A 21,751-nucleotide genomic window follows, 5' to 3' on the forward strand; every position below is an offset into this window, starting at 1 on the left:
AGGCCCGAGCTACCACCTGGTCCTATTGCTGTGGGATCCTCTATATCCCATTGCTATCAGGGAGCCCGGTTCTGTTACAACATCTTCTTCTGTCAGTTTGGGCCCCAGAGGAATGGCCACCCAGCTTCTCAACAATGTGGTGCCTCTTTCTTTTTGGTAGATGGAGGTCCTCTGGGTCCCTTTGTGGAACATACTTGGCTGGTGGGCATATTTGGCTGTCACAAATATAGAATTACATCCACTCTAACACACAGAACTTAAGAAAAGTGTCTTACTGCACAGCCAAGTATCAAAAAGAAGAAATGGCATTGGGTTTGGGGGGAGATAGAACTAACAGAGATTTTGATTTTTTTTTTTTTTTTTTTTACTAAGAATCAAGGACCCCCTTGATCCTCCAGCTCTGAGAGTAACATGACACAGCGATGGGAATATCTGCAGCTCTTGACCTCAAAGATGACAGCAGTGGTTGGGCTCTGCCCCCCATTATAGAGAAACTGAGTATGGAACCAGGGGTAACTGGCTGGCTCAGTCGGTTGAGCATCCGACTTCAGCTCAGGTCATGATCTCATGGTTGGTGAGTTTGAGTTTGAGCCCCACATTGGGCTCGCTGCTGTCAGTGCCAAGCCTGCTTCGGATCCTCTGTCCCCGTTCTCTCTGCCCCTCCCTCAGTCACACTCTCAAAAATGAGTATTAAAAAAAAAAAAGGCAACTAAACAGGACCTGGAGAATTGCTCTGAGGGTGAGTCTAAGGGTTTCGAGTGAAACCTTTAAACTGCTAAGGACCTAGAGTATCCCTGAGTTATCTGGTCCACCTCCCTCCATTAGACACAAGGGCAGGGCTGGGTCCCAGAGAGGGGAGAGGCTGGTGGTCCCGAGTCCTACCCTCCTACCCATCATCACTGAGGTAAACCAAAACAGACGTCCCTTCTCCCTCCACCGAAGGAAAGGGGAAAATTGCCAAAGGAAATCAGCCACCAAAGAAGTCATGTCCGGGTCCACTTCCTACCTCCCACACTGTGGGTGCAGCCACGTGAAGCCAAATGCACAGGCGGTTTCCATACTAGCAAAATACTTTTATTACTTTATAATGATAAAAGAAGGAGAGTAAAGATTTCTTTTTGGTGTATACCAGAGTTAAGGGCAGTAGGAGGATAGGGGGATTAACAGGATTTTTATGTACTTTGATGACAATAGAAAGTTAACAATATCGAATGTTTGCCATAAAACTTATCATAGCTCCCCCAAAACACATATATAAAGGATCATAGTTTTAAAATCTATAAAAGTAAAAAATATACAGTCAGAAACTCTAACGCTTATTTCCTCTTTAATATAAAATTGTAAACATTTATTTACACAAAGCAAATGTGTATAACAAAGTCCGAGCACCCTTTTCTTGTGAGTCATGGCTCCTGGAAGAGGGGATTTGCACTGAAGCGGAGTCTCCCCCCTTGACTACCCAAAAACCAGATTCATAAATAAAGCCATGGGCAGCTCCCTGGGGGGGGGGGAACCCCAAGCATCACATTTTATTGCTCCGACACTGCAGCGAGAAGCCTGCTGTCTGTCCGGCGGCCCGAGGGCTAAGGCAGGGGCAGCCCTCCCCGGGAGGGGACAGAGGTGAGCGGCCAGGGGAAGAGCAGGAGAGGAACAAGGACTCATCACCAGCCTGCAGCCCGCTATTTTTTGGTTGAAAACCCACTGAAGTCCCCCTCTTCCCCTTTAGATTGGGGAACTCACTCAGAGGGTGGAGTCTTCACTGGCTTTAGGATTCGTTCCCTTCTTTGAGAGCTAGATTCAGTACGAGGAAGGCAGGGAGGGCGTTTAAACGGGAAATGGCCCAGACACCACCCAAGGTGGCAAATGGCTATTAGAGAAGAGGATCTGAGGGTCCAACTACCCCCATGAAAGGCACTGCTGGTGCAAAATAATTACCCATGTGTGTGCAACCATTCATCCCCTCAAAGCCACTCGGGCTGCCCACGTGGATCTCTTCCTTGGCTTAACTCTTTACATATGACACTCCTTGAATCACCCACTTTGAGACTCCAGGGAAATAAAAATGGGGTTGCGGTTTCTCCAGGGACCACTCTACATGGAAGCCACTCTCTTCAGTGTCCTATTTTCTCTCCAACACTCTGTTTAGAAGGGTTTCGCCCTGCACTTACCATTTTGCTTTCGTTCTAACCGAAGTGCTCTCTCCATCTTTGTTTCCAGAAACAGCCCACGGGGAATACTCTGTTCTGCTGACTCTTAGCTTAGCCAAAGTCCATTAATTCACAGACCTTCAAAGAGAAATCCACTCCAGTCTTTAGAAAGGATGTATTAGTGTTATAAAGTCATTCTCTTCAAAAAGTGCACGTCATCTGACGAGGGAGAGAGGCAGAAGTGGTGAAACAGAGTGGAGTTCTCACCTGCGGCTCGGCCTGTAGCCTCCCTGCCCAACAGTGCACACCTCTTTCCCTTCTTCCCCCAAACCTTTGCTTTCTGGGGAGGGGACACCAGCCCCACTACTACAATGCTAGGGCTCCCTAAGGAATTGTAATGACTTTCCCCTCCAGTCTAGTAACCTGTGGCCTTAAAGAGGTTTTCCATTTGTGCTGGAGAGAGAAGGGGAGGCAGAGAGGTCATGGGAACTGCAGATGGGGTGAAGGAAAGACGTCTGTGCACAGCAATGATCACCTTCCTGACGCATTAAATACAAGTTTTGAGAGAAACTGAAGAACAGGGGGAGGGTTTACAACAAAAGGGGACACAGGAATCCCAAATAATCCATCTCGGCATTTAGCCTGGGGGTGGCCTGGGGTCCTGGAAGCACAGCATTCTGGGGGGAGGAGGAGGAGCGCAGCTGGAGTGACCACATCTGTGTCACTAGTTCTGCTATCTCGCGGCATCCTGTTCCTTTTTGGCACATGCAGTCACAGCCTGTACTGACGGAAATGATTGCCCGGGGACCCTCCCTTTCCCCTGAAAGCGGACAAAGAGCAGGAATAAAAAGGGCTCTTAACCAAAGGAAACCCTAGGTTTCCAATGCCACTTAAAATCAATTTAAACCACCACCTATCCTAATCTGTCTTAAAATCTTAAAAAAAAAAAATTAATCTTTTCTATGCTACAAATTGCAAATAGTTCTGCTATATAAAGTTGCAACAAAACCTGTCCCCAACACTGGGGAAAGAGGAGAAATCTTGGATTAAGTCAACACAATGGCAGAGATTTTTATGAGCCTGCCATCGTGGGGTTTCACCATTCTTACTGTTGGTTTTTTGGTCATTTGGATAGAAAACCACTCATAGAACCCTATCCTGCTGTCCCAACACCAGGCAACAAAGCCAGCAGATGGGCTGGGGCCAGCCCGACGGGCCACAACTGCTGGCTAGGAGCTGTGCACCCGGCAGACCCTGGCCTGGCCAGGCCAGGCCTCCACCCTGGGGCTCTGGCTCCACCCACCCAGCTCCCCAGGCCTCGGGCTTTTGGTCCAATGTAGTTGCTCTTTCTTGAATCTGAGAATAAAAATACAGGCTGTGTGAACATTTGAGACCACCACAAATCCTCCAGTTACTGAGGCCCTAACAGGTCATCCAGATCGTTCATCCACTCTTCCGAAGTCCTGTTCTTCAGCAGGGAATCGATCAGGTCAGCATCTCCGGCCATGCTGGCCAGCCCACTGCCACCCGGCTGCCCGCTGTAGGCGAAGGGCAGCTCCTGGCCCGCGGTCCGCACGGGATAGGCCTGAGTGCAGTGTAGTCCCGCCCGGCTGCTCATCGATGGCGCAGGGCTCTGGCTGAAGGCCCCCAGCTCGGGTGCGGCCGGGCTCAGGCCCGGCAAGCCCTGCTGCGGGGCTCCCTGGGGAGGTGCTGGGGCAGGGGCTCCGGTCCTCTGCTGCGCACTCACAGGGGGCAGCATGGACCCTGCCGCGGCTGCCGAGCTCATGGGGGCCATGGGCCTGCTGGGCATCGCCTGGGAGAACTGCGGGCTGGACATCTTCAGGTGGGCCTGCTGCATGTGGAAGCTGGAGGCTGCCGTGAAAGGGCTCACGGTGTTGTTCCCTGGGGTCTGGCCACTCAAGTTCGGCATTCCCTGATGCTGCCACGAGGGGTTCTGGCTTCCCATGGCAGCGGACACCCTTGGGACCTGTGGCTTTGTTAAACCAGAGTTCAGGGTACCCTTATTGTGCTGCTGGGGGAGGCCGGAGCTTCCCAGAGAGTTCTGCCCATAGGCAGCGGAGACCGAGGTGCTCTGGCCCACGCCAGTCTGCCGTGGAATGTGGGCATGTCCGTTGGTGGCCTGTGGTGGGGGCTGGCCAACTATCTGGGTTATGCCGGAGGCCAGGCCATAGAGACTGCTCTGTGGCAGGCTCTGGGAGCCAGTGAACTGAGCCACACCCCGGTCCTGCTGGCCTGAGTTTGAGGGGAGAGAGGAAACCGAAGTGTGTCCAGGACCCATTGACATCAAATTCCCGGCCTGAGGAAACGCTCGAGAACAGCCGGGGTTTGATGCACCCAAGTTGTTCATGCCAGGCACAGCAGCAGAGGACCCTGGAAGACAGGAAAAAGTCAGTCAATCAAGCTGGCATTTCCTGGACTGCCGCTGCGGAGACATCTTTAGGACCCAAGATGCAGCTGTTATTCTCTGGCATGAAAGGCAAAATTCAGAACACTGGACATCTTATCGTCCATGGAATCTCAAAGACGACAGCCTGGGAGTCAAAAGGGAAGCAGGTTTCCCACAGGATGGAATGGAGGCCAGTCTGGAGCAATGAGGAATTCAAGACAGGCTCAGAGGAAGGGGCAAACACCCCAGGGCGGCAGAAGCCAGGAGACTCGATGATTTAACCTTCAAAAGCCCACCCTATTTCTGCTCTGTGGGAGGTCCATGCCGGCCCTGGGGACTCCCAGACAGATCCAGCCCAGGGTCTGCCTTCAGGAGGCAAAGGCTCCATGTGGTGTAACAGGGTTACAACAACAGCTGGGCAACAGGCCATGTGAGTGCAGGGGTCTGAAGGGTCAATGCCTGGGAAGATTTGGGGAGGGCTTCAGAGAGATGGTGACAAACACACTGGCTTTTTTATTTTTTTTTTTTTAATTTTTTTTTTCAACGTTTATTTATTTTTGGGACAGAGAGAGACAGAGCATGAACAGGGGAGGGGCAGAGAGAGAGGGAGACACAGAATCGGAAACAGGCTCCAGGCTCTGAGCCATCAGCCCAGAGCCCGACGCGGGGCTCGAACTCACGGACCGCGAGATCGTGACCTGGCTGAAGTCGGACGCTTAACCGACTGCGCCACCCAGGCGCCCCCACACTGGCTTTTTAAAAAGGGCTGAAGAAACTTCCTCTTGGGGCACCTGGGGCGCTCAGTCGGTTAAGGGTCCGACTCTGGCTCAGGTCATGATCTCATGTTTCGTGAGTCTGTGCCCCGTGTTGGGCTCTGTGCTGACAGCTCAGAGCCTGGAACCTGCTTCAGATTCTGTCTGTCTCTCTCTCTCTCTTTCTCCTCCGCTCGTGCATGCTCTCTCTCTCTCAGAAATAAAGAAACATTAAAAAAAATTAAAAATAAATAAATAAATAAAAGGGTTGAAGTTTAGCAATTTCACCGTTTGGAGAAAGAGTATCCTAGACAGAGAAGAGAGTGTGTGCAATGGCATAAATTTACGAGAGGCGGTCTGTGTGGGGAGCTCCATGGCCAGAGTGCAGGGAGGGTATCCCACTGGCTAGAGATAAGGCTGGAGAGATAGCCGTGGCCAGACTCAGAAGAGCTGTGGCTGCCATGTGGAGGACACAGTTGCAAAGTCCCAGGGTAAGTGGACCGCAACAGTGGTTTGGGGGCTGGGTGGGGGCTGCTCAAATCAATCAGGGGAGGGGTGTACCAGCTATGGCACCATGGGAGTGAAAGAGGGAGAGTGTGAGATCCTGTTCTTGACACCACTGAACAACAAGGGGGCTGAGGGAGGGACTGAAAGCAGCAGATGCTGACTGATCAGTGGCGGGCACTGCATGGGGGAGACGGCCGGGAACAGGACAGAGAGGTCCTGTCCTCAGGGAACCTGCTGTTTGGGGCTCTGTCTTTTTTTTTTTTTTTTTTTTAACATTTATTTATTTTTGAGACAGAGAGAGACAGAGTATGAACGGGGGAGGGGCAGAGAGAGAGGGAGACACAGAATTGGAAACAGGCTCCAGGCTCTGAGCCATCAGCCCAGAGCCCGACGCGGGGCTCGAACTCACGGACCGCGAGATCGTGACCTGGCCGAAGTCGGACGCTTAACCGACTGCGCCACCCAGGCGCCCCTGGGGCTCTGTCTTAAGCAACGGATGCACAGTGACAACACTCACCAAATGGGTTTCTGTGGGTCGGGGGTGTACTATTCAGGGGCTGGCCATGACTGAGCTCTTTGTTCCTCCTCTCCCTCTCTCCACCAGCACTTAAGAACTAGGCTGAGGGACAGAGGAGGGTGGAAACAGTCTGCTTTGCTCCCGCTGACAGCCCAGAACCATGTGAGATGCGATGAAGGCAGGAAGGCTGGCTGAGGCCCAGGCTCCTGAGAAGCCCGCAGACTTCAGCTCCACGGTCTGGTCAGCACACACATAAAACTCCACCTAGGCTCCTAGTCAGGACACAGCCATGGGGCGCCTAGGTGGCTCAGTCGGTTAACCGACTGACTTTGGCTCAGGTCATGATCTCGCAGTTCATGAGGTTGAACCCCGCGTCAGGCTCTGTGCTGACAGTTCAGAGCCGGGAGCCTGCTTGATTCTGTGTTTCTCTCTCTCTCTGCCCCTCCCCCACTCATGCTCTATTTCTCTTTCTCACTCAAAAGTAAACAAACATTAAAAAAAAAAATTAAGGAGCGCACAGCTGTGCTCAGCTTTCCCTGGGACACTTTAGAGTGAGAGTCGTTGACCAAAAAAGGGACAGGTTTTAAAGATAGGCCAAGAAGAGCTAGAAAAGCAGGTGCAACCAGGTTTTACTGCTTCTGTCAACTGGCGTATCTATGAGTTTCTGCAGTGAGGCCTGAACAAGGGCAGTCAGGTTCCCTTGCACATCTGAGCTGCATCAGCCAAGACCTCAGAGTGTTTCCTGCCCCTCTGTGGTCAACTGTCGGCAGCTGATGCTGCCGTCTGGGACACCGAAGTGAGTGGACAGGAAGAGAGAGCAGAAGCAAAAGGCCACACAAACTACACTTAGTCTCTCCTTATCTGGAAAATAAGAGCATCATTTTTTTGAAGGCACATAACGGCAGGAGCAAAGAACCTTCTTAAGAATTACAGAACCCATTTCCTGTTGATAAGCTAGCCTCCAGCTAGAAATGATTATGCTTCAAAAGACCGTGCAGCCAGAGTACTGACCAAGGTGGTCTGCCTCTGTGACCCTCTCCTCCTAGCCTGCAAGGGAACTAGAAAGCCAGGCTCCATAGGCAGACCAAGGTTTACATAAGCAAGTCTATTTAGCCCCCACCATATAGCATGGCAGACAGCAAGAAGCCAGCATGAGTGGAACGGACCACCTGCTCTGTCCTGTGCCTGCCTCCCCTGCCTGACTCTGCCGCTTCAGACATCCCCTCACCTGTGAACTGTCCAACCTGCTGTGGGAAGGTGCTCTGGGTTGGGTCTTGGTACTGGGGAGGTGGGCGCGTGAGGTGGCGCTGAAACTGCTGTTTCTCCTAGAAAATGCCAAGAACAACAGAACAGTACAATAAGACCCACATGGAACAGAAACAACAGTTACATCAGAGAAAAGTAAACTGCTATGGTTTGTTTCTCACAGATGGGTTCCTGTGAAGGTAACGCTCATGGTTTCATTTGGGGGATTTTTAATAAATTGTAGGAAACAGAAGGACGGGGCAGATCTAAGGAGCAATGATTTAAAAAAAAAAAAAAAGTGGCGTATCAGTTTAAAAAAATGTGGGGAGGGCAGATCGGGGAAATGCAAATCAAAGCCACGATGATCTACCTCTTCACACCCACAAGGATGGCCAGGATCAAAAAGACAAGTACGGCAAAGATGCAGAGAAACTGGCACCCTCACACGCCACTGTGGGAACGTGAAATGGTATGGCTGCTCTGGAGAACCGTCTGGCAAGTCCTCACAAGGTTACACATAACAGCCACCATATGCCCTGGCAATTCCACCCGTACGTACACACTAAAGAGAACTGAAAACTTATGCCCATAAACACGGAAAACAAACCAAATGTCTATCAACCGATGAATGGATAAATCAAATGGAGCTTTTCCAAACGACAGAATATGATCCAGCCATAAAGCAGAGGCGAACGCTGCCACAGGCCACAACATGGGTGATGACTTTTATTGGGCAGGCAGTTTCTTTTTAGGGGGTGAAAACTGACGAAGTCGACTGTGGTGATGGTTGCATACCTGTGTGGATATACTAAAAACCACTGAACTGTACACTTTAAGTGGGTGGATTATATGTCACGCGAACCATATCCCAATAAAGCTGTTATCTTAAAAAACGGCAGAATGGGGGGCGCCTGGGTGGCACAGTTGGTTAAGCGTCCGACTTCAGCCAGGTCACGATCTCGCGGTCCATGAGTTCGAGCCCCGCATCAGGCTCTGGGCTGATGGCTCAGAGCCTGGAGCCTGTTTCCGATTCTGTGTCTCCCTCTCTCTCTGCCCCTCCCCCGTTCATACTGTCTCTCTCTGTCCCAAAAATAAATAAACGTTAAAAAAAAAAAAATGGCAGAATGGAACACCTAGGTGGCTCAGTCGGTTGAGCGTCAGACTTTGGCTCAGGTCATGATCTTCGCATTGGGCTCTGCACTGACAGTACAGAGTCAGCTTGGGATTCTCTCTCTGCTACCCCTCTGCTTGCTCAAAAATAAATAAACTTTAAAAATAAATAAATGTATGTAATAAATACAAATATTATATACATGTGGCAGAACTGAGGCAGTGATGTGGGCTTCAAAGTCATCCTCAATCACCTTCATCTTCTGGGTAGATGGTTTTTCTGTTAGGACTTTGAAGATGTAATTTAAAATCCTGAGAACTCTTGTAACCTTGGTGACCAAGCGGGTGAACTGTAGGACTTGGAAAGAGATTGTTGGGCCTGATTCTAGAACTCTAGGACCTCAGGGACATTTTCATTTCCCTCTGTTGTATTCTGGCTTCTGACAAACTCTGTATTTACAACAAAGCTGGGACCCACAGTGAACTGGCAGACCAGTGAGCTCGGTGCTGTGGCAGTTGTAGACAAGGGACGTGGAAAAATGTCCCTAACGAAGTTTTAGCTAGAGATTTGCCTTCACTGATCACCAAGTGACATTAAAGCTACTTCTGAAACAGGCCACCATTGTCTGAGAAATGCCACACTCCTGGAAAGGGCTTTAAGATGGCAAATGACATGCAAATGAGCGCGCATGCACACATCGGAGCGGAGCACGCCTGTGTGCACACAGAAACATGCTGAAGCTGAGCGCGCGCGCGCGCGCGCGCGCACACACACACACACACACACACACACACACACACACACACACACACGATGGAGCTAGCAGCCGCGGCAGTGACTGGGGAGGCAGGGGAGAGTGGGGGTGCTGGGGGGTCACCTTCCACCTCCCACTTTACCTGTTCCGCCAGAAGTTGCTGCTGCCTTTGTAAGAACTGCTGTTGCTGCAGGTGCTTCTGTTGCTGCTCCCTCTGTTTCTGTTGGTCCAAGAGCAACTGGTGTTGCTTCATTACTGCTGCCTGCTGCTGGCTACTGAGATAGGGGGTGCTGCTGTGAGTGCTGGCCCCGGACGCAGCTGGTGGCTGGCTCCCCACGCTGGCAGCCTGGGCTGGCACAGGGACGCCGGGCGGGTTCTGCTCCTGTCAACACAGGTAAGAGGGCCTCAAGTCAGGGAGACATGGTGAAGTCTGTGAGCCCCCAATCAGGGCAGACGAGCTGTGCCTGGTGAGGGCCTGGCTCCAGGTTCTCTCTTGAAGCCTCTGCTTCATTCCAGGCCAGGCCAGAGACCAAAAGAGCTAACACCTGGGCATCCAGCCACAGCGGTGAACAGTCAGCCACTAGCTGCCTGTCAGCTCTGCGGCTCCTACGGTTCACCAGCGGCAAAGGTGTGATTTTACATTTAAGCTCATATTTGCATGCTTTAGTTCCAGAAGGCAAATGGAGCCTCTAAATGCTCACTTTCTGGAAAGTGTGAGTACAGATGGGTTGCTGGAGGAATGCCCTGAGGGACTATGATTGATGGAGATGCCATGTTCCAAGTGTACAAACCTTGGGTCCCCAGTGGTGGGATGGTCCCTGAACTGCCTGAAATTGTATCATGTGTCCATTTGTGTATGGCATTTTCCTGAGAAGAGACTGCTTGGCTTTTGTCAGATGTTCCCACTCAAAAAATACTAAGTGTCAATGAAAACTTTAATAAATATTCTCAATTATATGGACCAAAAGTGAGAGTCATGTCAAAGGCTATATATACAATATTATCCTGTCATCACTTTTAATTTAAAAGGGGAAAATTTAACTAAAAATGGGAAAAAGGTAAAAGGCAAAGATCATTTAAGCAAGTTCAACTTTTTGAGCTCCTTTCTAGTCCTTGTATGTCTATACATTTAATCTTTACAAGAATCTAACCTTAGAGCAGACAGCTCCTGAGGTAATATCCTCACCCCACGCACCAGAAGGTTATGGGCCAGAAGGTTTGTGAGGCCCTAGGTGCTACTGAAGTGGCAGTTACCACCATTTTTTTTTTTTTTTTTTTTTAGTTTATTTATTTTGAGAGAGAAAGAGAGAGAGAGGCAGAGACAGAAAGAAAGAATCCCAAGCAGCCTCTACATTGTCTGCCTGGAGCCCAATGTGGGACTCAATGTCACAAACCGTGAGACCATGACCTGAGCCGAGATCAAGAGTTGGACACTTAAACCGACTGAGTCACACAGGCGCCCCTGATTTTTTTTAAGGATGCTTTTAGTGGCTATGTAGCAGTTTACTGGCTGAAATAAGTGTAAGTATCAACATTTACACATGTACTCTCCTGCTGACTGTTGAGAAATGCTTAAACAGCTTCCCAGTTTTTGGCTATAAGAAATAATGATGCAATGAGTATCTTCTATATAACGTTCCTATTTTTTTTTAAGGGATGATTTCTTGCAGAGGTATCATGTGTTAATGCTTATTAATACTTTTATGGCTAATGAAAAATACTGGGGCATGTGGGTGTCTCAGTTAAGCATCCAACATTTTTTTTGTTTGTTTTTGAGAGAGAGACAGCAAGAGCAAGCGGGGAAGGCACAGAGAGAAGAGAGGGGGAACAGAGGATCTGAAGCAGGCTCTATGCTGTCAGCACAGAGTCCGATGTGGGGCTTGAACTCCTGAACCGTGAGATCATGACCTGAGCCAAAGTCGGGACGCTCAACCAACTGAGCCACCCAGGTACCCGATGCATCTGACTCTTGATCTCAGCTCAGGTTGTGATCTCAGGGTCAAGAGCTCAAGCCCTGCGTTGAGCGCAATGCTGGGCATGAAGCCTACTTATAAGGGGAAAAAAAAATTATATATATATAATGAATTCATATATATATATATATATATATATATATATATATATATGAATATGACACCAAATTACTTCCCACAAGCATTGTGCCCATTTACACACCCTCACCAGTACAGGAGCATCAATTTCCTCATTATTATTACCAGCACTGGATTTTTTAATTTTTAAAATTTTACAAATACACAAAGGTACCCACAAGGGTATTCACTGCAGCCTTGCCTATAACCAGGAGACGATGAAGTACACCAAAACAAAGGGCACGTGCCATGGGCCACAACTGTTGTCACACAAGTGTTAACAAGTATCAAGGAATCTACACATGTAGACGAGGAAGACAGTCTGGGACATACTGTGGAGTGAGGAAAGCAACTGTGCTCTACTCTATCTTGGAGGAAGTCAAGGAATGACCCATAGCCAGGGGAAAGTTGCCAGGGAAGAGACATTTTAGAACATACTTGAACAGGAGTAGAAATGCAAATGACGACCATGATAAAACTGGTACTTGATCATTCTCCACCCTACAGAGCTATGTGACTCTGCTAGGCTTGAGTGTCACCACTAAATAGATGCAGTTTAGATGTGCTGGGGAACAGCTCTCTCTCACCTTACTAAATCTTAAGGTACTTTGAACACAGAAATCTGAAAAGTGGTTTAAAAAAAAACAACAGGGGAGCCTGGGTGGCTCAGTCAGCTGAGTGTCAGACTCTTGAGATTGGTTCAGGTCATGACTCACAGTTGTGGGATTGAGCCCCACATCGGGCTCTGTGCTGATGGCACAGAGCCTGCATGGGATTCTCTCTCTCCCTGTCTCTCTCTCTGCCCCTCCCCTGCTCACTCTCTCTCAAATAAACAAACTAAAAAAAAAAAAAAAAAAAAAGGCAAAGCCTCTAAGGAGCACATTAAATGTGATCGTGATCTTTATCTGCAAAATACAGCCATAAATGACTTACTTTAAGTTGTGTGGCATGCAAGAGACACTAGACAAAGTACAGTGTCAAATGTATGGAAATTTGAAACCAAGTTATACTAGGGAATTTTACCCGATTTTCATTTATTCAGAATCAACCCTGGTTTGCCTGACTTCCACTCTCCAGAGACCCGAAGGATGACCGTGGCTGCTCCCTCCCACCCTCTTTGTCCCAACCACCGGAGACCTAGTGACCATAGGGATGCAGAGTGACAGCGAGGGAAGCCACGTGCTCACCTGGCTAGGGGGAACCAGTGATCGGAAGGGCATATTTCCTGGCTTTGGTTTCATCAGAAACAAGGAATTCTGCTCGTTGCTCAGATGAGGCAGCTGCTGGGGAAGATAAGCCATGAGGGCTGTCTTGCTCTGGCTGGACGCAGGGCCACCTTGCCCACAGTCTGCTTTGTAATGAGAAAGGGGTTTGGTGTTGCCATAGTCCAGCACCGACCCTTGGTTAGTCACGGCATTCTGATTCAAGTTACTTGGCGGCTGGTGACTCAGCAGGTTCACATGGCTGGGCTGGAGGTAGGGGCCTCCGGGCCGAGGGGAGCTCTTGTTCACACTGGGCATCATGAGCAGTTTGGAGTTGGTGAAGTCTTGCTTGTAGCCAGGAGGGCTGGCGGGCTTCTCCATGGGATAAGGGACGTTTAAGGGGCTGTGGGAGGGACCTGTCTGCTGCCACGTGGACATCTGCCCTGGGGCCGGTGCAGGGGTGGCCTGCTGCGGGTTCTGGAGCATCTGCTCCCGCTTCTGCTTCGCAGCGATCTGCTGGAGCTGGTGAGCAGAGGATAGCTCTGAGGCCCCTCCTGGGCCCTGGCTGGGCAACACCACACTGGAGAGGGCTCTTTGTGCATTCTGGGCCTGGGCTGATGCCGGCATCAGGTTGGGACTGGGATTGTCTGCCCCGGGCTGACCAGAGGTGTGGAATAGAGGCTGAGCGCCCCCGAGGCTGGGTGAATCTGTGCTCACAGGGCCGGCTGAAGGCCCCATAAAGGTCTGTCCTGCAGACCCTGCCCTCACTTGTGGAGAGCCTAACTGTTCTTGTTCAAAGGCTGCTGGGGAGAATTCTGTCTTAATATTAATGTCCTGTGCCAAGGGGGTCTGCGTGGCGGAACCAGAACACTCTGGGTCCTTCTTTTCTTCAAAGTCCTCATTAAACAGATCCTTCATGTCTTCATCGGGCACTGACCTGTTCAGCTCCTCGATGAGCTCCTTCCACTCTTGCTCGTTAAGGTTGAGGTCAGGCATGAGGTTGCTTTGAGATATGGAGCCTCCAGCCCCCGCGATCATGCAAGGCAGGTCATCGACGGGCTCCTGCTTCAGTTCTTTATTCAGGCTCAGAGGAAATGGCTCACCAGGGTTGCTGCCTCCATTCAAGTGGAGGCTGGAGTCTGCCAGACACTTCTTACTGATGGAGTCAAGCCCCAGTGAGTGCTTCCCACTGGCCTGCAGGGCCTCTGCGCCAGGCTTGTCAGGCTGCCCCAGGGGAGAGGCTGGAGGCAAGCCATTGGAAGCGACAGCTACTCCCAGAGGGGCCTCTCGGCGGGTCTTCTTGTGTCCAGGAAAGAGGTCTCCGTAGCCATTCTGTTGCTCGCCATTCTGAGGGGGGGTGGTGCTATCAAGATTTCTCTTCACTGTGTCATGAAGATGCTGCAAAACATGGACAAGAGTGACTCAATACACAATGCCATGGGTGAGGCCCCCCCCCCCCCCACCTCTGCCGCCACTTTGAATGGTGACTTAAATCTGGGGCCCAAGTCCCTGTAGTGTGCTCCTGTTGATTCTCTCATCCAATTTACACCCCCCACTCCTGGGAACACAGCCCCGCTTCCCCTCTGGGTCTGCCTCTCCTCCTCCTAGGTCTCATGGCTTTGCCTGAGTCAGGAGGACTGGCTCAGCTCCAGGAAAACAGCCTAGCTTCAGTCAGTACATCAGTCCCTGGACTTCTGCAGCCCTCTCTTTTTGAAGGATACAAGCCTGATACTGCCCACAGCCACCTAGTCTGAGGGTGTACCCAAGACTGGAGTCAATGAGAAAGAACAGAAGATACCTGTATGTGCTTGAGGGCATCACACCTAAGTTCTAGATCTAGTTGCATGTGAGACCACCCATGCCCATGGACTTTTCACTTAGAGGAACCAATAAAACTCCTATTGCTTTAAGCTGAAGGAGCCATGGCTGCTTTACAGGCTCTTTCTCAGGCCTTGGTGGGGGTGTTGCACGGGCCACTTTTCACGCCCCACCCTGCCTTTCAAGGAGCCATTGCCTGCCTCTACCCCTTCTCCCCATGCAGGGCTGCTCCCTTACATCCCCACTCACCTCCCTGCCAACCCTAAGCATCTTCCAATCCCCCATGCCCTGTCACCAGCTCCCACAAAGCCCACCACTTCTTACCAAGACTATTCCTTTGAACACAGCCAGTCTGTCTTGCACTGTTATTCTTGCCTCCCCCACCCCTGATACCATTCCCCTCAACTAAATTTGTTCAGTAAATCCTATTAATGGTCTACCTTGTGCCAGGGACAAATGTGTGGATATCAAGACAAACGAGGTGGTTACCATGGTCTTCGTGGGCTTCCAGTCTTCTAGAACATGGGACATATGTATAAAGACATGGCTACGGAATAAGACAAATGTCCCATACAAGCAACAGGGCAAAAAGCACCCTGAGATGAAAGTTCAGGAGCAGGAGTTTCATGAAGAGAACATAATAATGTGAGTGGGGAGAAAGAACATGGTATCTTTCTGCTATTTCCCCAGCCTTGTTTTCAACTGTTAGGACATGACTCTGACTCTTCTGTTACCAGAGGTGCCTACTACACCAAGCCTCTAAACACAGTGCTGCTCCTTTCCTATGTTTACTTCTGTTATGTTTTTGTCCTTCACTATCTGCCAGCCCCTATTCCATCCCTCCTTCCCTCCCACTGACCCTAAGCACCTACACTGTGCTATTTGCAAAGTTCCAAATAATAGCTTTCGCTATTATCTTTAAATAGGTTTCAGAGGATCCATGGCATGCAGCGCTCTGTGCTGTTGTCCTCTGGCTACAGAGAAGGGCTGCACTGACCCACCACAGCAGCCCTTGGAGCCTGAGTGCGTGAGCGCTCTGACCAGAGGGTCCTGCCCAAGGCAACTCCCTGGGCACCACCAGCTCACAGCAGCAAACTACATCCTAGATACAAATGCACAGTGAGCAAGAAAACAGGGAGAGTTACTTTCTCAATCCAGAGCCCCAATTCCAATGCTCCCATTCCTTTTGAATCCCCACTTCCAAGACTTTCCTGTTTCTTTACTGTTAAAGCTGACTGCACAGTGCTCTATATATCCTGGCTGAGTCCATATTTCTCTAAATCCGTATCTGGGGGCGCCCGGGTGGTTCAGTCAGTTAAGCATCCAACTCTGGCTCAGGTCATGATCTCATGGTTCTTTGGGTTCGAGCTCCACATCGGGCTCTGTGCTGACAGCTCAGAATCTGGAGCCTGCTTCAGATTCTGTGTCTCCCTCTCTCTGTTCCTCCCCTGCTTGCACTTTCTCTCTCTCTCAAAAGTAAATAAATTTAAAAAAAGATTAATAAATCCATATCTGGGTACACAAGTTAGCTCAGAAAAACTAAGAAATAATAAATAAAAGGAACTGTAGGGCAGAGGTGTAAGTAAAACGTGATCTTAGGACCTGACAACAGGACGTCTGCTTTACTTTCATGCCAGTTCTTCTGCTTCCTACTGCCACCTAGGGGTGGAAGGGGGGAAGGGGACCAGGCTCTTACAATGGACCCTTTCTCTCTCTATAAGATCTGAAAAGTTTATAAGATCTGAAAAGTTTCCTTTGGGGAAGGTAAATTCATAACCATTTAATCGGTCACAAGGAAATCAAAATGAGTTGTTGGCTTTTTTTGCATTTTTATTCTATTATTTTCTTTTTGGAAAATCATTTGTTCCTCAGCATCAGCTTTGTGCTGTCTGTAAACCTGGGAGCTCAGTTTTCCATTTTCCAAAGGGGGAAGATGGAAACCTAAGAGGTCAGGGCACTTGATGAGTCAGCTGGTTGTCCCAGATTAGAAACAGAATCCTTCTTTGCCCTAACAATTATAAAAACTACCACTCCCTCTTTCAATATCCACATGCAAACAGCTGCAGTCAAGTTCCAAAGTAACAACTCAATTTTGCAATGCCATTACTTTTAGCCAAAGGAAACACCGGGCCATTTTCTCAATTGCTCACAAAATGTAACTGGAATGATGTAGGCGGGGTGGAGAGTGTGGAATGTGGTGGCCCTGGCAGATTTTTAAGCCTTGAACGTTTGCAGGAGTGCCTGATATGTGCAGGACACTGTAGAGGAAGATGAAGATGAAAAAAACATGGAGACTAATCTCCAGGAATTTACAACAAAGATGGGAAAACAGCCTGAACAGATTATAAATTACATAAGAACAAACACAAAGCTATAAAGCACACAACCGGCTGCCATGTATGAACACACATGCTTGCTCTCAGCATGTCTGGTACTTCTGAGTGCTAAGCTCAGAGGTACCTGTCATAACTACCAAATGGTCTTAGGTACACAGGGTTCCAGGAGGATCTAGTCCTGGGATAACTCCATCTGGTGTTCTTTCTTCTGCAAGGGGGTTTTGTTAAAGGACACCACACACCTGATGGTAAGCTGGAGGCTGTGCATGCTCACCCAGTCCTTCTCCCACAAAGCGCCTTGCAGGCCTGGCTCCCACCTCAGCCTCTACCACCCACCATCTTCTGCTCCAGGAGAGTGGCCCCGGATAGCAACGCTGCTCTGAGTCAAGCTGGAGTACCCGTACCCTGTGGACACCAAATCAGTATCCTATCATCTCCGTTCACCCTATCTGGAGGCGCCAGACTTACAGCACAGTCCCTCACCTGGTCTCAAGAGACTTCCACCATCTGCCACTGAAATTCCGGATGCCCTTTTTGGTCAAACTAACCAAACACCTATAATCTTCCATGGAGCTAACAAACAGATGTGGGGTGGCTCTTTCATCCACATTCCTTATACACAGGCAGCCACCAGTGCTTTCTGACCCTTCTCACTGGGCATTTGCTCTTCCTCCACCTCTCTCCTGGGTCATCCTTCTATCAGCCAACCACCACCCACCCCCACCAGAGAGTCAGGACCCTGACCCGCTGCAACATGGCTTCCACCATCTGGGGAGCTGACTGGATATTGAATGGGGGGTGTGGGTTAGAAGGGAGAATTTAGGGCTGCTTTCCCGGAGGCGAGCAATCATGTTGATGCTGTCAAACACAGTCTACATTTTCAGTGTTTTCCTCCATCATCTGCCTGTTAATAATTCCCTGCATCTTTAAAGTTCTCCTTTCTTGGTCCGCCTGGGTGGCTCAGTTGGTTAAGCGTGTGACTCCATTTCGGCTCAGTTATGATCTCATGGTTTATGGGCTCGACCCCATCGTCGGGCTCTATGCTGACAGCACAAAGCCCGCTTGGGATTCTCTCTCTCCCCCTCTCTCTGCCCCTCCCCTGCTCACACACTCTCTCTCTCTCTCAAAATAAATAAACATTAAAAAAAAAAGTTCTCTTTCCTTGTAGTTCTTTACCACATTATCTTGCTTTCTCTTCTACTTTTCTGGTTGTTTCTTCTAGTCTTTTTTGAGGTAGGTCTCCCCTTTAAACGAGTATGGGTTCTCTCTCTTCTTTTCACTCTGCACACACTGAGTGATCTTATTCACCCCCATATCTTCAAATCCCTATGGCTGAACATCACACTCAGAATAAACCCAACTGCCAGGGATCAAGTGCTGATCTATCAGCGTTTGCCCCCATCCAACCTCCTTTCACGTGTTCCACCCTTATCCCCATTGTACAGCACGCCTGAGTCACACCAGCCTTCTTCTAGTTCCTCAAAGGTGCCCCCTCCTTCCTGCCTCAGGGCCTTTGCACTTGTTCTTCTCTCTTCCTAAAACACTTCTTCTCCCTGATCTCCCTAGGGGTGGCTTAGCTCATAATTTGGGTCCCTTATCTCCTCAAAGTCATTCTCCCAATCATTCTCCATCCTAACTCCTTGTTAATTCCCCCACTGGAGGCACTCACATGAATGCACCTAGCTTCCCCTAATAGAATGAAAAGCAGAGACCCAGTACCTAGAACAGTGCCTGGCACTCAATAAATATTTGTGAATGAATGTGCTCTCTCATCCCCCATGTCTACAGAGCTCCACACTCCTGTTTGTCCAATCACCTACTTGGTATGTAGGGTGTACCACAGCTAACTCAGACTTAATCTGTCCAAACCTGAAGCAGCTTCTCCTCAGTCCTGTTTTCCTTTCTCTGCTCCTGTCTGATAATGTCACTACCATCCACCTAGTCACATAAACCAGAGCCAGAGAGCTGGTCTAGCCCTTCCTTCTTTACTCCTCGCATCCAGTCGGTCCCTGCGTCCTACTGAGCCCACCACCTTAGTTTTGGTTCTTTGGATCTACACACTTCTCTCCATTCACTAAAACCAACTTCTGATGCTTGAATCATTTTAATCACGTCTAAAGCTAGTCCTGTTGCAATCTCCACCCTCATCCATGTTGCGCCCTATGGTTAGAGGGAGTGCACCGAAGGGCAAATCTGACCCCATCACCATCCTCCTGCAAGTTCTTCAATGGCACCCTGTTGAGGGTTCACTGGCCCTCAGGTCTTTGTAACCCAGAGCGTGGCTCCACTGACCTTCCGGCTCTGGCACTAGTGTCACTCCCCATCAACTTCCTAACCACACCCATGCTGTATGCCAGCCAGTGGTGCACCTTGCTGGAACACCTCAATCCATGTCAGGTAGCAACTTTGGTAATGCACTAATCTGAGCCAAGTGCCAGAGGGACAAGTCATTACCTCCGTGGTGGCCTTGCTGACCACTCAGCACCTGTGCTTAACTCCTCATGGTGTCAGAATCTCACTCAACCTGCAAATGCACCCTGAGGAGGAGAATCACTGTTCCTGCTATACAGCAGATGGAAGTCAGGTTACACAAGGCTTCCCACGACATGAGCATTCGTAGATCATGGGGAGGATCTGCTGCCATCCTCAATCCTCCTGGCCCTGCCTCCCTCCTGATCAGACTGGGGCAGGCCCAAAGTAACTCTGCTTCCACCTATGAAGCTGAGTGAGGAGTCTGGTGTGAAACACAAGCAGCAGGGAGTGAGTCAGAGCTTCAAACTGTAAGAACACCACCCCTATGCCAAGCACAAAGAATCCCATCAAGCTGCTGTTACCAGAAAAACGGGCTGTGCCATGATGGTCTCTCCCTCCCTTCCTCTTTCTCTCTCTCTCCCTCTCTCTGCCTCTCACGTGCGTGTGCATGCATGCACACACACACACACGGGCATAAATGATTCTTTGTAAAATACTTTATTTATTTTAAATGTTTATGTTTGAGAGAGACAGGGTGAGACTGCACAGGTGGGGAAGGGGCAGAGAGAGAGGGAGACAGAGGATCCAAAGTGGGCTTGCCAACATCGGAGAGCGTGATGTGGGGCTCAAACCCACAAACCTCGAAATCATGACCCGAGCCAAAGTCAGACGCTCAACCAACTGAGCCACACAGGTGCCCCACTGCTTCATAAAATATTAAAAAAAGAAAAATATCACAGAACCACAGAATCTGCTACTAAAGATTCCACTTTTAAGATACTATTGGTCTTAATAGGTCAGAATTGTAATTTATTTTTTTATTTTTTTAATGTTTATTTTTATTTTCAGAGAGAGAGAGAGAGAGAGAGAAAGAGAGGGAGAGAGTCAGAGAAAGAGGGAGACACACAGAATCCAAAGCAGGCTGCAGGCTCCAGGCTCTGAGCTGTCAGCACAGAGCCCGACATGGGGCTCAAACTCACAAACCATGAGATCATGACCTGAGCTGAAGTCAGACACTTAGCCGACTGAGCCACCCAGGCAACCCTGAATTGTCAGTAATTCAGAAGTATGGTGAGTACTAAAGAGATCTGTAAGCACTCCTCCTTGCCACTGAATCCACCTACAAGGACATACTGAAAATAGCAAGTTCTAAGAAATGCATTTTCCAGAAAACTTTATACTTTGGGATCCAGACATTTTTACCATCATTTTTAAAATTTTTTATCTTTAACAAATTACAGGTTCATGTATCTACTAAAAAAAAAAAAAAAGAAAAAAAAAGAATTAGAGTTCACAAGAAATTGGAAAGAGAGTACAGAGAGGTCCTGTGTATCCTTCACCCAGTTTCCCCCAATGGTTCCCCTACACAGTACTCACCAAGATCCTACTATGTGCCAGACGCTGCCCTATACAAGTTGAGCATAAAATAATGGCCAATTCAGATATGCACAAGGTTTTTACTACACTACACTCTGACAAGGCATTAGGCACTGGGGATAAAAAAAAAAAAAAATACTTCCCACTCCTACCAGCTGGGATGTGATGATGAAGCTATGGAGGCAGCAGGATGAACTATTATGGGAGGAAGGAGAAGGGCACTTGAGTTAGGTACTGAAAGAACAAAGAAATAGGAGGAAGGCATACCAGGCTGAGAGGCAAAGGCAAGGATACACAAATGAGCACTGAGTAGGAGTGGACAGAAGGAGGCAAGCAAAAAAAATGAGTAGTAGTTTAATGTTGCTTAAGTGTAAATGGCACAACAGGAAGTGCTGAAAGAGAGAGGCTGTGAATGGACTGTGATGGCCCCAAAATGTTATTTACTAATGTGAAATTTCAAAAAAAGACACAAAACTAGAGAGAACAGTATACTGAACCCTCATTATGCTCCTCACCCAACTTAAACAACTATTAGTATTTGGCCATTTTGTTGCATTTCTACCTCCCTATTCCCCCCCTCCCCATCCCTGAAACTGGGTTATTTAAGAAACAAATCTTGGGCACAGTATCATTCAATCCACAAATACTTCAGTAGGCATCTTTAAAAGGTAAAATCTCTTAAAAATATACATGTGTGTATAACATCACAATACTGTTACCACACCTAAAACATTAATAATTATTATCACCACCTCAAAGACATTAGGATGGCTACTATGCAAAACAAAACAAACAAAACAAAACAAAACAAAACAAAACAAAAAACAAAAAAGCCCACCAAATGTTGGAGGGGGCTGTGGAGAAACTGGAACCCTTATGCACTGTTGGCGGGCATGAAATGGTGCATCTGCTGTGGAAAACAATATGGTGGTTCCTCAAAAAATAAAAACACAGATTTCCATTTAATTCAGCAATATTGTTTCTAAAAGAATTCATTTCCAAAAGCACTGAAAGCA

The 21,751-nt window shown here is 48.8% G+C and overlaps 1 protein-coding gene across 1 annotated transcript in view; it reads right to left on the bottom strand.

Annotated features, from left to right (window-relative positions):
* Positions 1 to 1,052: 1,052 nt before the first annotated feature.
* Positions 1,053 to 21,751, bottom strand: part of MAML1 (mastermind like transcriptional coactivator 1) — a 43,465-nt gene continuing 22,766 nt past the window's right edge. Inside the window, exons 2-5 of the mRNA XM_043585491.1 lie at positions 12,718 to 14,130; positions 9,583 to 9,822; positions 7,559 to 7,655; positions 1,053 to 4,538 (exon numbers count right to left, since the gene is read on the bottom strand). Of these exons, the coding sequence (XP_043441426.1) occupies positions 3,559 to 4,538; positions 7,559 to 7,655; positions 9,583 to 9,822; positions 12,718 to 14,130 (2,730 nt within the window). The 3' untranslated portion in view covers positions 1,053 to 3,558. The remainder of the gene's footprint in view (positions 4,539 to 7,558; positions 7,656 to 9,582; positions 9,823 to 12,717; positions 14,131 to 21,751) is intronic.

The sequence above is a fragment of the Prionailurus bengalensis genome, chromosome A1 (genome assembly GCF_016509475.1).
Source record: "Prionailurus bengalensis isolate Pbe53 chromosome A1, Fcat_Pben_1.1_paternal_pri, whole genome shotgun sequence".
Taxonomy (NCBI): domain Eukaryota; kingdom Metazoa; phylum Chordata; class Mammalia; order Carnivora; family Felidae; genus Prionailurus; species Prionailurus bengalensis.